Raw genomic sequence first — 15,440 nt, forward strand, 5'->3', positions numbered from 1 at the left:
CGCTCACAAAAACAACATGGCCACTGTGAGGGCTCCAAATAAAAAAGTGAAATATGGAACCAGTGTATTCATTCATCGAATTTACTGGCCGTTCCACTGCGAGATGACTGACACACACATACACACACACAAACACAGACAGGCTGATTCAACCCAGGCTCCATGAGCATGGGGGTTTTTCTGAATCAGCCCCAAAGATACATTCATCCGAGCTCACCCAGTGATCATAAACCAGCCTGAAGGGCTTACAGGGCATGACGCGACACCAAATTTATAAATTATCCCATTTATTCAGGATTTGCTGGCGCTCTGCTTTTTCCTCACATGTTACTTAGTCAGGCAGCAGGCAGGAGAATTTCCTAATGATGTGTCTGTAGTGATAGCTGAAACTTGATGTGGGGGAGGAGGTTCTTTAAAGGCATAAATCAACATTTTGGAAGCATTTTCTCACCGAGACCCGAGAATCATGTAACAAATGAATGTATCAAAATCTATCTACCAGCACTTCTAAAGCGGGAAGGGAAGGGGGGTAATATTCTGAGAAAACCCCAGAATTTCCGAGATTTAAATCGTAAATTTGCAAGAAAAAAATCACAAATTTGCAAGATTATAAAGTCATAAATTTAGGAGAACAAAATCTCGGAAAAATAATGGAGTGCAAAACCGTGATAACGCCAGCCACTGTCTGAATTTCATTGCTTCTAAATTATTATGGTAAGGATGGCCTCTGAGCTAGAGAAAGATGTCGGGAATTCCCTGCTTAACCGGCTACCCCGGATAAGCGGATGAGACAGCCCTTTCTCCTAAAAGGTACTTTCCCATACAACTTAATTGCATTCTCAATTACGTTTGGAAGGAAACGTATTTTGTTGTGGATTACGTTTGTCTTTTACGTATCACAAATACATTTGTAAGTCCGCAGATCACCGCAGCGAGTGACGTAGTACAATGAGCGACGCGCAGAGCAGGTGATGTGGTATATCAAGCAGCTATGTATGAAAGTTACGTTGAATAGTAACGTTATTGTATAATAACGGGTATAACAAGGGAGAAAGTCCACTACTGGTGGGCGGGAGCAGAGGTGGATGGGTCCAACAAACAATGGACTTCCCCCCAGGAAACTGCTGTTCGTGTCCCGTGTGAAACATAGTCATTTGTTAAGTTTTCATTTTGTTTTGTTTCAATGTTGTTGTGATTTTAAGCCAAGTCAAGTCAATTTTATTTGTATAGCCCAATCACAAATCCCCAAATTTGCCTCAAAACGTATTTGCATATTTGTATGGTAATACAGTTTAGTTGTATGGGAACGTCATTTTGTGGGAGACAGTGTTGGGATGACAATGGATGAATGGAGGAAGCGTCCGCTACTATATAATATATTTTGCATTCGGCGGCTCACGTTACCGCAGTGTTTAACAGTGGCATATGTGGTGTGATGAGGTTGATCCAACTTTGCAAAGTGAAGTGATGTGGTTACATAACCCAAAAAAAAACAATATTTTTCATCGACATGGTTTTGCTACACAATTAAAAAACAAAAATACAAACTTTTTCCCGTGAATGTACGACTTAATAATCTTGCAAAGTTGTGAATCTTTCTTCGTAAATTTGCCACTTTAATCTCAGAGAATATCCGTGTTTTTTCTTGTAAATTTACGACTTTATAGTTTTTTTTCAGAATATTACCCCCTACCCCGGTTCCTTAATTAAAAAAAAAAAGATTTACCTACAACGGCCCTAAAATGCCGTCGTACTTATTATCTTGTTTGTAACAAATTGTATTACCTTTAGACAGAGCCAGGCTAACTGTTTCCCCGTTTCCAGTCTTTATGCTAAGCTAAGCTAGCCTGCTGCTGGCTGTAGCTTCATACTTACCGCAACGACATGAAAGTATCAATCTTTTCATCTAACTCTCAGTGAGAAAGTGGATATTTCCCAAAAACTACCCCTTTAAACTTTTTATCCCTTGGAACTAAGTTCTGAAAAGCACATTGGTAGCCTTGTCATGAAAAATCCCAGTAAGCCAGCTAAAAAAAACGTTGGTATTTGAGGAATATTTTCAGCCAGGACATATGAGGGAACAGCTAACTATACGTCAAAGATCTCTGTGCTCAGCCTCAGATCCAATCTAATGCTGCCATTAATTACAGAGGACTTATATTCTGTTTGCCTACTTGCTCTTACTAACTGTTATCAGATCAGCAGGGGCGAGTTGAATCCAGACTCATGTCTCTGGGACGGCTGAAATAATACTATTCTAGGATCAGTGTGCAACTGTGTGATTAGAGATACTATCTATAGAGGTGTTATCTCATCATTATTAATCTTTCTTTGCGTGTGCATGTGTGAGCCCGTACTGTACGTGCATGTGCAGACGTGTGCTTGCATACGTCCATTCTTTGCATGTGTGTGTGTGTTTTCTACGTGTGTTTTTGTGTGCGAGTCGCTCACATCTGGTCTGAATCTGTCCATGTTTCCGGCCGCTGGCTGGGCAGGGAAGTGGCAGGCGCTATCGAAAATCTCCGCTGTTTTCACAGGGATGATGGGAATCTCAGGGACTTTCCCTACGGCAGTGAAATCATCCGCCTTTCCCGCTCCTTTAAATACCCCCGGCTCATTCCTCCGCCCTGCTAGGGTTCCGATAAAACAGCTGAGACGTCTTGTGTTTGGCAACAGTTGTCGTCTAAAAGGTGTAATTAACTCATGAAAAACTGTATTTACTGTCAAGGCAGGCTAAACTAATGGACTTGAGGTCTGGCTGTTTGGAGTGTAAATTGGACCTTAATGTGGTGGTTGACATGCTGCATTCCTATAGGAGGAAAAATACGTTGCTTTCCTTTAAACTGAGTTGCATCCATAGGCAATCTTGACAATATGGGGGTGGAAGCTGAGAGCTACTGAAATTGTGACAACAAGCTTAAGTTACCAGTGACAGAGAGCTTGCTTGTCACGTAGATCAGAATCTTTATCTCCGTAAATATACTTATAAATAATATCTGTTATCTGTATTTTGGGATCTTCCTCACAGATGTCGAAATCCTAAACCCTCTAACTATTTCACCATTCGCTGAGCTCTGTGCTCAGCACTCCTCACTCCTCACAGAGCCCGCGTCTCCTGACTGGTTCAGACCCATCCAGTGCTCTTAATTTACTGGTCATCAGGGTCTCTTCCTCTCCATGTGCCTCCTCCCCCCTCATGTCTGTCCCTCTCTGTCTCCCCTCATCTCCCTCGGTCTCTCCCATTGCTATTTATTCCCATCACTAGGAGACGGGGCTGTGCACAAAGCCCGCACTGTGTCCCGAGGCTTTTTTAGAATAGAAATTCGGTCTGTTGAAAATGGAAACGCTATGATTGACTGGGCACAGCTTGCACAGAGAGATGAGGAATGCCAGCGAGAGGCACAAATTATCCGCGGGAACGATGGAGGAATATTATTAATGAAATATGGCCATGAATTATGTTATGAAGCAAAAAAAAAACTTCAATAAGCTGAGGTTTTTCAAGTAGCCGATATTAGTCGCGTTCCAAAGCAACTATGTAGAGAAGCGGATGATGAGATTGTTTATTTTGAACTGGATGATGCCAGTCTGGTAACGTCACTGTAATAAAAAATCATGGTCTGACTGTCACTGGCTGCCTTTTCAGTCCCGCCATTCTCAAGTCCAGAATGAATTAATTTTTTGTGACGAGGCTTTATAAAGGCATTTCTGTGGTTGAAATTTTTTTTTTGAACTTGCAGTAGTAGAAACCTGATACACAGAGAGGATGAGGCTTTTTTTATATTATTTTCTTGTCATTTAGTGTTTAGTTTAGAGTTGTCAAAGTTAACACGATAACTCGTTAACGCAAATTTGTTTTAACGCCACAAATTTCTTTTACGCATTAATGCAACTTGCGATTTTTAAGTTGTATTGAGCTCAGTTTTAAATCCATTTGGTACCAACCATGTCATACTAGCTTGTCCCGAAGGAGGTCAAATAACACTTCAAAATTTTGGTGAGGGAAAATTGTCATGGCCATTTTCAAAAGGGTCCGTCCCTTGACCTGAAAATGGGTTCTATGGGTTCCCACAAGTCTCCCCTTTACAGACGTGCCCACTTTATGATAATCACATGCAGTTTTGGGGCAAGTCATAGTCAAGTCAGCACACTGACACACTGACAGCTGTTGTTGCCTGTTGGGCTGCAGTTTGCCATGTTATGATTTGGTCATATTTTTATGCTAAATGCAGTACCTGTGAGGGTTTCTGGACAATATTTGTCATTGTTTTGTGTTGTTGATCGATTTCCAATAATAAATATATACATACATTTGCATAAAGCAAGCATTTTTGTCCACTCCCATGTTGATAAGAGCATTAAATACTTGACAAATCTCCCTTTAAGGTACATTTTGAACAGATATAAAATGTGCGATTAACTATGGACAATCATGCAATTAATCGCGCTTAAATATTTTAATCGATTTGACAGCCCTAGTTTATTTGATGGTGAAAGTGACATACAATCCTCAGAGAGAGAGAAAGGTGGGGCTGACATGCGACAAAGCTCCTCAGCCCGGGGGTCATTACTACACATGTTAGATTATTAGTCCACAAGGACCCCCGGTGAGGCTAATTTTCTGTGGTCTTTGATCTTAATGGAGATTTTTCTGAAGATCTCGTCTCCCTCCACAACACCCACCCAGTCCTGTAGGTAGGTGTAGTGCCAGGCCTTTGTTCCCAGCCCAGGCAGCAGGCAGGTTGGGCAGGATTCTGAAGTAGCTCGTTGTTTCTGCCTGAGCCAACTGGAGCTCTGCCAAGCACAGCAGGAGTTTCTACTCTCCTCTGTTTGATATTTACTTTACCGCCTTTGCAGGAGAACTAGTGCGAGACCAGACAGACCCACTGACACAGACCTGTCAGTGATAAAAAAAGGTCTGTGTGTGTGCACAAGACTCTCTATCTACCCCACCTTTACTAAACTAAAGTGTACACCTGGGCACCTGGGCCCCTGGGCAGGTTCTGCTGTGGTTCCCACTACAAGGCCTGCTGGGATAGAGATGGGCTGGAGCGAGTGACACATTGTTTTGTGTTTGTGTTGCATGATTTATGTGTTTGCAATCTGCGCGTACTGTATTGGTATATTGGAGGGGTCTAGAGTTACCAGAGTGATGAGAATAGAATCAGGGATATAAAGGGTGTAAAAGTATTGGCAGAGGAATGCAGGAAAAGATATATATTTGGCATAAGTCGAGACTCCTGTGGGGATAATGGGGCGATGGCGTGAGAGCTAGTGTTTACCTGAGGAAGAAGCCTCAGGTTAAAACCAAACATACATGTGACTTCTCCCTCTCCCCGTCGCTCGTAACTCTCTCTTTTTCTCTCATGCAAGGCGATACGAGATAATTGCCTGAGTCTTCGTTAATTAGCAGGATGTAGCATCCCATTCCCGAGAGCCTCTCTTTACCACCTCTTTATTTAGGAGCGCAAACTGTGTTTACTAAGTTAGGCATGGCACACAGCAGAACTGAGTCATTAAAATGTACATTATGGAGAATAATTGACAAACTGCATGCCAGGAGAACAAACAAACACACTGACATGCAACATTACAGCAGTAATAAACACTATTATCAAATAAATTACCACTAAAACGCGTGTTTTTTGTGTGTCCACAGGACATCGCCAGAAACTTGAGGACCCTCCCAAGACCGGTCTCTTCTCAGACCGCCTTAGTGAGCTCGAGAGAATGAGGGTGAGGGTGGCCATTCCTACTCAAGGCCCCCGGCCACCTCTCAACGCAGGGCCCAACTCCTTCAACCCGCAGGGACAGACGCAAATAGCTGGTGAGCGCCTGATTCTCAACTTTTATCTCCGTGCCAGAAAATATCAGGTTTAATTAAGCACCATTACAGTAAGCGTCCGCCCTCTTGAAGTGTCGTAGAGCAGGATTTTACTGTGCTGTAGATGATCTCGACCTCTGACCCCCCCCTGTGAAAAGATCCTCTGGGATTCTCAGGGGTCGACAAGTCTTGTATTGTTAAAATAAGATTAAAATACAAAATGTTTTTTACTGCCCAGTCTTTGCCGTTTTAGCATCAGGAGTTTATTTCAAAGCGTGTGTCATCTATCAAAGGTGTCATACCATAAAATGATACCAACACCTTATTTCCCTGTACTGGGAACAATGAAACCTGTTTTAACGAGAATGAGAATAATTTTAGGCTTTACCTGTTGGGTTATCATGTTTCTTTTGATGTATGAAATTATGTTTTAATGGCCTGGTTCCAATGAAACAAGACATTTAATTAAGGCTGGGCGATGATTCAACATATCCACTTTCGGCATTTTTGTGTTATGATACGATCAAAAATCAGTTGGCGAAAAAAAAACAAGAAAATTATAATTCAAAAGCAACAACATGAGTCATTACAATTTTAGTTTTACATATGTTAAGAGTTTTATCTGATGTAATACACAACTGTGGAACACACTTTATTGCTTTGAAGAACAATTTGATTTGTTTTTTTTAATCGCGATTAATCGCATATTTTTTATCTGTTCAAAATATACCTTAAAGGGAGATTTGTCAAGTATTTAATACTCTTATCAACATGGGAGTGTGCAAATATACTTATTTTATGCAAATGTGTGTATATATTTATTATTGGAAATCAATTAACAACACAAAACAATGACAAATATTGTCCAGAAACCCTCACAGGTTCTGCATTTAGCATAAAAAATATGCTTGAATCATAACATGGCAAACTCATTCACATTTCCATTCACATATCTTGAGGTCAGAGGTCAAGGGACCCCTTTGAAAATGGCCATGGCAGTTTTTCCTCGCCCAAATTTAGCGTAAGCAAGTTGCATTAATGCGTCAAAGAGACTAGTGGCATTAAAACAAATTTGCGTTATTATCGCATTAACTTTGACAGCCCTAATTATTTAATATGTAATTATGCATTTGCCATATTGAGTTTTTTATTAATATCAGAAAGTTTTCTTAATAATATTGATTTCAGTCAGATTGTCCAGCCTTATATGTTTGTATTCAAGGATATGATGTGTGGATTTATGTGTTTTATACATAGTATTTTACACCCAAGAAAATCCAAATATAGCATTCATTGAAGAAGTAGGAATATTAACAATATGCACCACACATTTTCTGAACAATGTCACTAAATAAGCAGAGTCCCAAACTAAGCAGCATTTACTGTATGTAAGGTGAAATATCAAACCCCAACTGGAGCCATGGTCAATTCCTGATTGGACCACAGAACGCCCAGTGCAGTATGTTCTATTGCCTCCGAGATCGTCTGTCTTTCTCTTCTCCGTCACTCTTATCAATCTACTTCCTAGAAGGTAACACCATCTCTCACGGTTGGGGGATGGCTGCTACCTGATCGCCCACACCTCTCGAGGCTCGTCACAGGTCGTCATTTAGCTCTTAGTTACTGTCTGGCAAGGCTTTGTAGTGTTACTTAGTGGATCATTTTTAGGGATGGTTAAACAGCGTAGCAGTGTGGCGGTGAGTGGAGGGTATTATACACTGGATTGGACATTAATTGATGTGAGCAAACTGCTTCTCAAGTGTAAATATTCTGAGGTGAAGCTTGAATTTGATATCCGAGTACAGCTTTGATTAGCAGTGGATCCCAACCTTTGCTGTCTGACGTACTCCTCCGGCCCTGTCGCATGAACCCAAATACCCCTTCTATCGATTTTAAACTGGATGTTATTTAACAGTATTCATTATATTAAAGTAGATATTAATGTTTTCGTACAACCATTAATGAGGTCGGTTTGGTCACGTTTGCATTAATACGTATCACTTGGAGTGGCTGCTGGACGTTCAACCATTATACATTACTTTTATCTAACTTTTTAAACCATTTCTCCGTTACTTTTATCTAACTTTTTAAAAATTTCTCCATTACTTTTAACTAACAATTTCAGCTGTTTATCCATTAGCACTTTTAGCTAAATAATTCAAATGTTTCTCCATTAATTTATTTATCTAGTTCAACCATTTCTCCATTACCTTTAGCTGACTTTTTCAACTGTTTATTTTATTATTTTTAGCAATCTATTTCAACCTTTTATCCTGTTTTGATCTCTCTGCTTGCTTGCTCACTACTTTTCATGCACCCTCGATCGCAACAGATAGCGTTCAGGAATTATAAACTAATTCAATACGTTTACATTTTTTCAGTTCAGCAAATCTACAATCTCACAATCTCTACAATGTCCCTGGTTGGGAATCGCTGATTAGAGATTGTAAATCACCACACATTTGTTGACAAATATCACCAAAACACATAACAATAGTTCGCTTGCAATGCAGTATCAACCAACTTTCAGGCTCTACAATCGTGTTGCAACACAGACGCACACAATGGAGTGTGTGTGGCGGTTATTTTCTTGGTTGTCTGCTGGTGTGTTTACACCCTGGTTGTGTGCCAGCAAGGCTCTTTCTGTGCCTCAGCTGCAAGCACAATGTTTTATAAGGCAAACAGGAAGATCTTCTCTTCGAAGGTAAACATTAGATGTGTCATTATGGAGGATGTTATATAACGCGTCCAACTGATACTTACCTCTAAGCCTAAGCACAGAGAAACAGAGACGCTAATAATGTCTGCAGTTGTTGTGAATGTTATTGTCAATTTGGTACCCAAACAAAAAAATAGAACATTTGAAACCAGCCGATGGGCCACTGCTAATTATCCTTTCTTTCTTTTCTGTCTGTTTTTGCTCTTTGTATGTCTTTCTGGGCTGTTTTTCTCCGTCCTCCTCTCCTTCCCTCGCTTTCCTTCTCCCCATCAGACCCTCGTCAGTCCCAGTCCTCTCCTCCCTGGTCGTATGAACAGACGTACCCGTCCTACCTGAGTCCCATGGCGTCCCCCTCAGTCCACTCCACCACCCCCCTCTCCTCCAGCCGAGGCACGGGCCTGCCTGCCATCAGTGACGTGCCTAGACGATTGCCAGGTAGAACCACTACTCTCCTTGTCCCGTCAGGATGGCCTAAACTGCCACAAATAATCCAGATAATAGATTTTCTTATGCGATAGACGGAAGGGAAAGGGGAGAGAAAAAAGACGAGACGCGCATACACACAAGCTCACGCTCAAAAGCAGAAACATAAACAAGAGACGACAAAAAACATTTATGTGCCACTATTTACCAGAGACTTATACAGCGCAGCGAGCTGCTATTGGCTCGTTCTCGAATGAGAGGAACGAGGCATGTAGTCAGAGTCCGACTGTCTCTCCAGAGAGCGGTTTGGATGGCGTGGATGACAGTGGAGGGAAAAAAACGATTGTTTCCGTTTTTCCTCCTCGCTCCAAGCCTTTGATCCCAGAGGAGTATGGGTAATAACAGGCCCGGGGATAATAACAGGCTCGTGACTGACAAATAAAGTGTCTTTATAGCAATACGCTACTCTCACAAGGCATTCTGGGTAATTGCCTAAGCTAGTCTGTTTGCTGTAACGGCGGCATCTGTGTTCCAATTTGTCTCTGTTTTTCCCCCATTGTGAAAGCTCCTTTAAACTCCCAACATGCCGCCAGACAAGTTTCTCCCCCGTACACCTGTTTGACTCACTGCCATGTGAGCTTTTTTCCCTACTTTTTTCCCTCTCTGTTTTCCTGTACTACACCCTCCTGTGTGTGCGTGTGTGTGTGTGTGCCCCGAGCGAGGGTGAGTGATTACGCGACGCAGCCGTGTGACTCTGCATTAGAAAGGGTTTAAAATCCAGCCAGCTGCCTTGTCAGCTTTGATTAGTTCGGTCTTTCCTTTCAGCTTTCATCTCAACGACGGTCAGGCTTTGTTCTCAAAGTGACACACACGGTGCACACGCGCGAGCACGCGCACAAAAAAACACAGGCACTCACCTCGCCTTGCCTCCCGCCTTCGCCTGCTTGCACACCTCGAGCACTTAATGCTTTCTAAGTGATGTGACTAAGGCCTCTCAGATCTCTGGAGATCATGTTGACACCTCGCCAGGCTGCTCCGTAACAGTATCCAGCCACAGAACATACCGACAAGTACGAGCAGAAGCTGATATGGATGCTCCAGTGCAAAAAACTCTGCACCGCCCCTCTCCGCGCACACACACACCTTCACGCAATCCAGCTCATGTGTTGAAATGTTGTGGTTTGCTAAGAAGCAAAGTTCATCAGTCAAGTAAAAACACCTAATTCGGAAGTGATGCTCTATAGTTTGCGAAAAACCCTTCCAAATATTTAGACATTGTTCCACTCTGGTTTCATTTAAACTAATAAAGTTCGATCTGGCTCCTCATCACAGGGCTCCTTTGAGAAACTAAAATAGGTCCAAATGTTAATAGCAGGAGTCAGGAGTTTATTGAACAGCGCCGGTCACGTCTGAGATCACACTGCTCCTCTACAGCGGAGACAATCACCTACTATTTTCTATTAGAATCAAACGGATCTTGTGGAAAGAGGAAGTTTAAAGGCCTTAATTGGCAGCATATGCTATCTGACGCTAGCGACAAACCCGGCTTCGCAATTCCTCCCTGCACATAAACACTGCGTTCCCCCCCACCCTCCTCTTTCCCGCCACCCCCCTGTCCTCTCGCAGCAGACATGGTGACACGGAAGACGCCTGGTGATTTATGATAAGAGCGCCATGGCTGGACTAAACCACTGAGAGTGAGACGGGGAGGGAGCGCGAGAGGGGGAGGACCTCCTATTCTCCTTAAACTCTGCGCCCAGCGCGAAGCTCGCCGCAGCCAGTTAGTGGTTTTTGGGTATTTTTTAAGGGATGAAGCGAAGAGAGGAACGAAGGGTGAGATGGAGCGGCTCCTTCTCGGCTCGCTCTCTCTCCCGCTCGTGCGCGCGTGCACACGGACACACACGTACACACACACGCTGGAGCCGATGGGAGGCGAGGAGAGGAGCCACATCAGAGCTCAGCCCTGCCTCATTATGGATCTCATGGAAACTGTTTCTGCTCAAAGTGTTTCCACATGTGCAGCTCCTGATTCATCCCAACTGCTTTTTTATGTGCATACAGTATTCACACACACACACACACACCCCTCTCACACACACCCACCCACCGTTTGCACACACACATTTGCATGCATAAACAGTTTTACAGATAGAAATGCGCCAACACACACACAGAAACATAAATATGCAGAGGCGTAAACATGTTAAGGCATATGCATGCGTGGGACTTCTCTGATGTGTTTGTTAACTTTATCAACGCTCAAAGAGTTGAAAAAACATCAGCGGAGTGGATGAATATAACAATATTTATAGATGAATGAACTGTACCCGCAAAATCCATTAGCCAAAGTCTTTTCTGAATTAGTTAATACACATATCTGGCTCGAAATATTTGATCGCATACAATTCCGTTTACTACTGTCTCATTTCTCAAGGGACTGATTTGTTAAATTCAATTACTCTACAAGACAAAGTACTGAATAGTTTAAGAGTCCAAAGCCACATTTCAAACTGACAAATTGGTAAGAAGAAGTGTACTTATTAGGGCTGTCAATCAATTAAAATACCGCATGATTGTCCATAGTTAATCATAATTAATCACAAATTAATCACACATTTTTTATCTGTTCAAAATGTACCTTAAATGTAGATTTGTCAAGTATTTAATACTCTTATCAACATGGGAGTGGACAAATATGCTTGCTTTATGCAAATGTTTATATTTATTATTTGAAATCAATTAACAACACAAAACCCTCACAGGTACTGCATTTAGCATAAAACAAAAATATGCTCAAATCATAACATTGCAAACTGCAGCCCAACAGGCAACAACAGCTGTCAGTGTGTCAGTGTGCTGACTTGACTATGACTTGCCCCAAACTGCATGTGATTATCATAAAGTGGGCCTGTCTGTAAAGGGGAGACTCGTGGGTATGCCAATTTTTCCTCGCCAAAATTCTGCGTTTTGGAGCATTATTTTACCTCCTTTTTGAAAAGCTAGCACGACATGGTGGGTACCAATGGATTCCTTAGTTTTTTCTAGTTTAATATGATACCAGTATCTTCACTCTAGCTTTAAAACTGAGCCCAGTACAATCTAAAGATCGCAAGTTGTGTTAAAGAAATTGGCGTTAAAACGAATTAGCGTTAACGCATTATTATCCTGTTAACTCTGACAGTCCTAGTAATTATTTCTGCTTGCATGATGATATCTGCTTCTCTGAGAATCCTAAAGAAATGATTGTTTTTCTGTGTCAATAGGTTCCTCTGACCTGAGCCCATTCCCTGGTCAGTTCGAGCGCCAGTTCCCGGGCCTCTCCTCCCTCACAGAGAGCCGTTTCTCCAGCCCTCGGATGCACTACCCGGCCACCTTCACCTACACCCCGCCCGTCACCTCGGCCATGTCGCTGGGCAGCGCCCACTACCACTCCTACCTTCCCCCTCCGTACCCGGGCTCCACCCAGAGCCAGAGCGGACCCTTCCAGACCAGCAGCACGCCCTATCTCTACTACGGCGCCTCGTCTGGCTCGTACCAGTTCTCCATGCTCCCCGGCGGGGATCGCTCGCCCTCCCGGATGATCCCGCCTTGCACTAGCGCCTCCACGGGCACCTCCCTGGTGAACCCCAACCTGCCCAGCCAGACGGAGGGAGGGGTGGACGGCGACGGGAGCCACAGTAACTCCCCGACTGTCCTCAACCCCGGAGGCCGCATGGATGAAGCAGTCTGGAGGCCATATTGAAGAAAACCAACGGGGGGCGGAGATTAGAAGTCAACTGATGTCATGGTTTGAAAGCACAAAACCTTTTTTTTTTATTGAAAAGGGGATTTTTGAGCTCTCATCAGCTATCTCTACCTTTTCCTTGGAAATTAAGGTTGAGATAAAAAAAAAAAAAGACCAGACTTGTATGGACTTGTCTTCCTGGAATGTGTTTTGACCAAGGCACTACAAAGGGAGTCATTCTCACAGCAATAATGAGAGAGACAATTTTGGTTTACTCGGCCCAAGTGGATGAGACATTATTTCAGTTTTATTATAATCCACAAGCTAAGGGATGCTTCAATATTTGTAAAAGACTGCCTCTTTTGTATAGTGTTTGTATTTCAATAAGGCTTTTTGCAGAGCATGTTTTTGTACTACGACAATATCAAGATGCAAGTTAGGCACTGAGTAGCAAGTGATGAGCGTAACGCGTATGTTACCTTAAGTGGTATGGACAGTAAATTTGCTTTAAACCAATTAATTTAACTTGTATATTGTGGGTGAAACGTTGATGTAGATTGAGGCGTTTTTCTTAGTTTTAACTTATAAAGCCATAAATTATGTATTGTATTTGAAACTTGAGTCAAAGAAGTGTAATCTGAATATTTTTGATGCATCTATATGACTAAGTTAAAATGTTTTTTTGGATAGGTAATTTAAAAGAGTGAGAGGTTTAATTTTTTTTTTTTTTTTTTTTTCTCGTAGTACCCAAAGATTTAAATCGTTTCGAATATGAAATGTAATTTCCAAAGAGTATTGCAACATGTTTCTTCTGGTGTAACTTTCAGTTTAACTGCTCCACACATTAAGAGGCCGACATCCTCGCTAGGCGTTGACACACATTTGGCTCGGAATGAAACCTTTGGTATTTATTGAGCAAGAACTGGTATTGTGCCTCTTGGCAAAATACCACGAAAGAGAGCTTCAATGGGGGAAAAATAATTATCCATTGGGGAAAAGTCTGCTTGATTTTCTTCAGTTTGTCTCATGTGACATGCACACAGATACATATGTATTTTACTGTCCAAATATGAAAATGGTACATTTACACACAAACTGACATGTAGCCCAAAGATTATTCTGGCGTTGCCACGCCTAGTGGCGCTCTCCAAAGCAGCAGGTCAGAGTTTAAGGTTCGGTTATTTTACGATACGTATGAACTCCTCAGGACTGGAATAATCCCTGCAAGTCCAACAGATACGGTACATCTCTTTTCATATCCAGTCTGGCTGAATCCTCTGTCAAGATTATAGGGAAAACATGCCAATATCATGTGCAAAAGATAGCTTTGAAAAAGTTTGTCTTAGTGTGTGACACACACGGGTACTTTTTTGTTTGCTTTTTTCTCTCTTTCAGTCTCTGAGACTGAAATGAAATATCACAGTTCAAGACAAAAGAGGCTGTGACATTCCTTCATTTATTTATTTCCCTTTTTTTTCTGCTTTTGTTAACACGGTTTACCTAATAGATTTCCTCACTTACCAGTGTCCCAATCTAAAATCATTCAGTGGCACCAGTATGAAGGGAGGTCTGATATTTTCCAATTTGAAATTACTATGTGAGATTTTTGATTTTTTTTTCAAGTGTTGGAGTTAAAGGAAAAAAGTGCAAAAAGCGAGGTGATTGGATGCAGCTGCTGGCAGCAAACTGATAACCAAAAAATATGGGAGACTTGTGTATGTTTGTTTCATAAAGCACTTATTTCTTGTTTTATTTTTGGCGGCACTTGCGGCAGGCTGCCAGCAGGGCTCGTGGTTTTGGTCCTCAGTGCATATATAACGCCACTGGAGTCACACACACACACACACACACACATATACACACTCCGAATGGATAACACTTGGCCAAACAAGCCATTGGAGTTGAATCTGATCTCACAAGGCATTTGGTATTTGTTTGAAAAAAAATCATTTTTTTCTTGCTTTCATACAATATGATATTCAGCGCATGTAGGTAATATAATAACTCAATTTGAAAAAGCTGAGAAAAACATGGCCCTGTCCAAGGATCAGACTTCAAGCCTTTCATTGAAGGTTTGCACGCAGTGCCTCTTTTCCAGTCTCTGCAGAGGATGTTCTGAACTCACTTAATGGAATTGAACATGTCACACTACATTTCCCCGACTGCTTCAGCCCAAACGAAAAGTCTTTTTGCTGTTCCAGTGTAACATAAGAAAGCAAATAAAAACCTTTTAGATTGTTGTGATTTTATAGCTTTTTTCCCCCCAATACAAATTTATTCAATGTCTCCATAGTAACTATGCACATCTGTTGGAATTTATTTAATCTGCTTCTTCTTTCTTTCCAAACTTTGAACAGGAAATGGTCTTTTGAAAACTGTTTACACATCAACGCAGCACTGACATCCCATTTTGTCCTCATCTGCTTTTGTTTGTGTTGTGTTTTTTTTTCTTCCTCTTCTTAAAAAAACAAGGTTTTTTTTTTTCCTTTGGTTAAATGTTGCGTACAAACTGTCATCAGAAACCTTGTATTATTTAATGATCAACATGTATGATATCCAGGAACCATACCGTACCCTGCTCTTATGTAAAGTTTACTTGTTATGTCTATTGTTATGCTTCTTCTCTCATGAACACTTGTCAGGAAACTGAGACTAATGGACACTCTGTTAGATTTTTGCTGGTACGTTTCATAAAGATCATCAAGTGATTTTTTTTTTTTTTTTTTTTTTTAAGGGACAAACAGACCTGA

General features: G+C 41.7%; 1 protein-coding gene across 4 annotated transcripts in view; it reads left to right on the forward strand.

Annotated features, from left to right (window-relative positions):
• The window catches only part of runx2b (RUNX family transcription factor 2b), a 47,138-nt gene extending 31,698 nt beyond the window's left edge, over window positions 1–15,440 (forward strand). For 2 of the 4 annotated variants that reach the window (XM_037751443.1, XM_037751444.1), the window contains 3 exons: window positions 5,660–5,827; window positions 8,817–8,978; window positions 12,230–15,440. In XM_037751443.1, coding sequence (XP_037607371.1) covers window positions 5,660–5,827; window positions 8,817–8,978; window positions 12,230–12,708 — 809 coding nt within the window. In that variant the 3' untranslated portion in view covers window positions 12,709–15,440. The remainder of the gene's footprint in view (window positions 1–5,659; window positions 5,828–8,816; window positions 8,979–12,229) is intronic. The other 2 variants (XM_037751445.1, XM_037751446.1) reach the window with 2 other exon arrangements.

Source organism: Sebastes umbrosus, chromosome 18 (genome assembly GCF_015220745.1).
Source record: "Sebastes umbrosus isolate fSebUmb1 chromosome 18, fSebUmb1.pri, whole genome shotgun sequence".
Taxonomy (NCBI): domain Eukaryota; kingdom Metazoa; phylum Chordata; class Actinopteri; order Perciformes; family Sebastidae; genus Sebastes; species Sebastes umbrosus.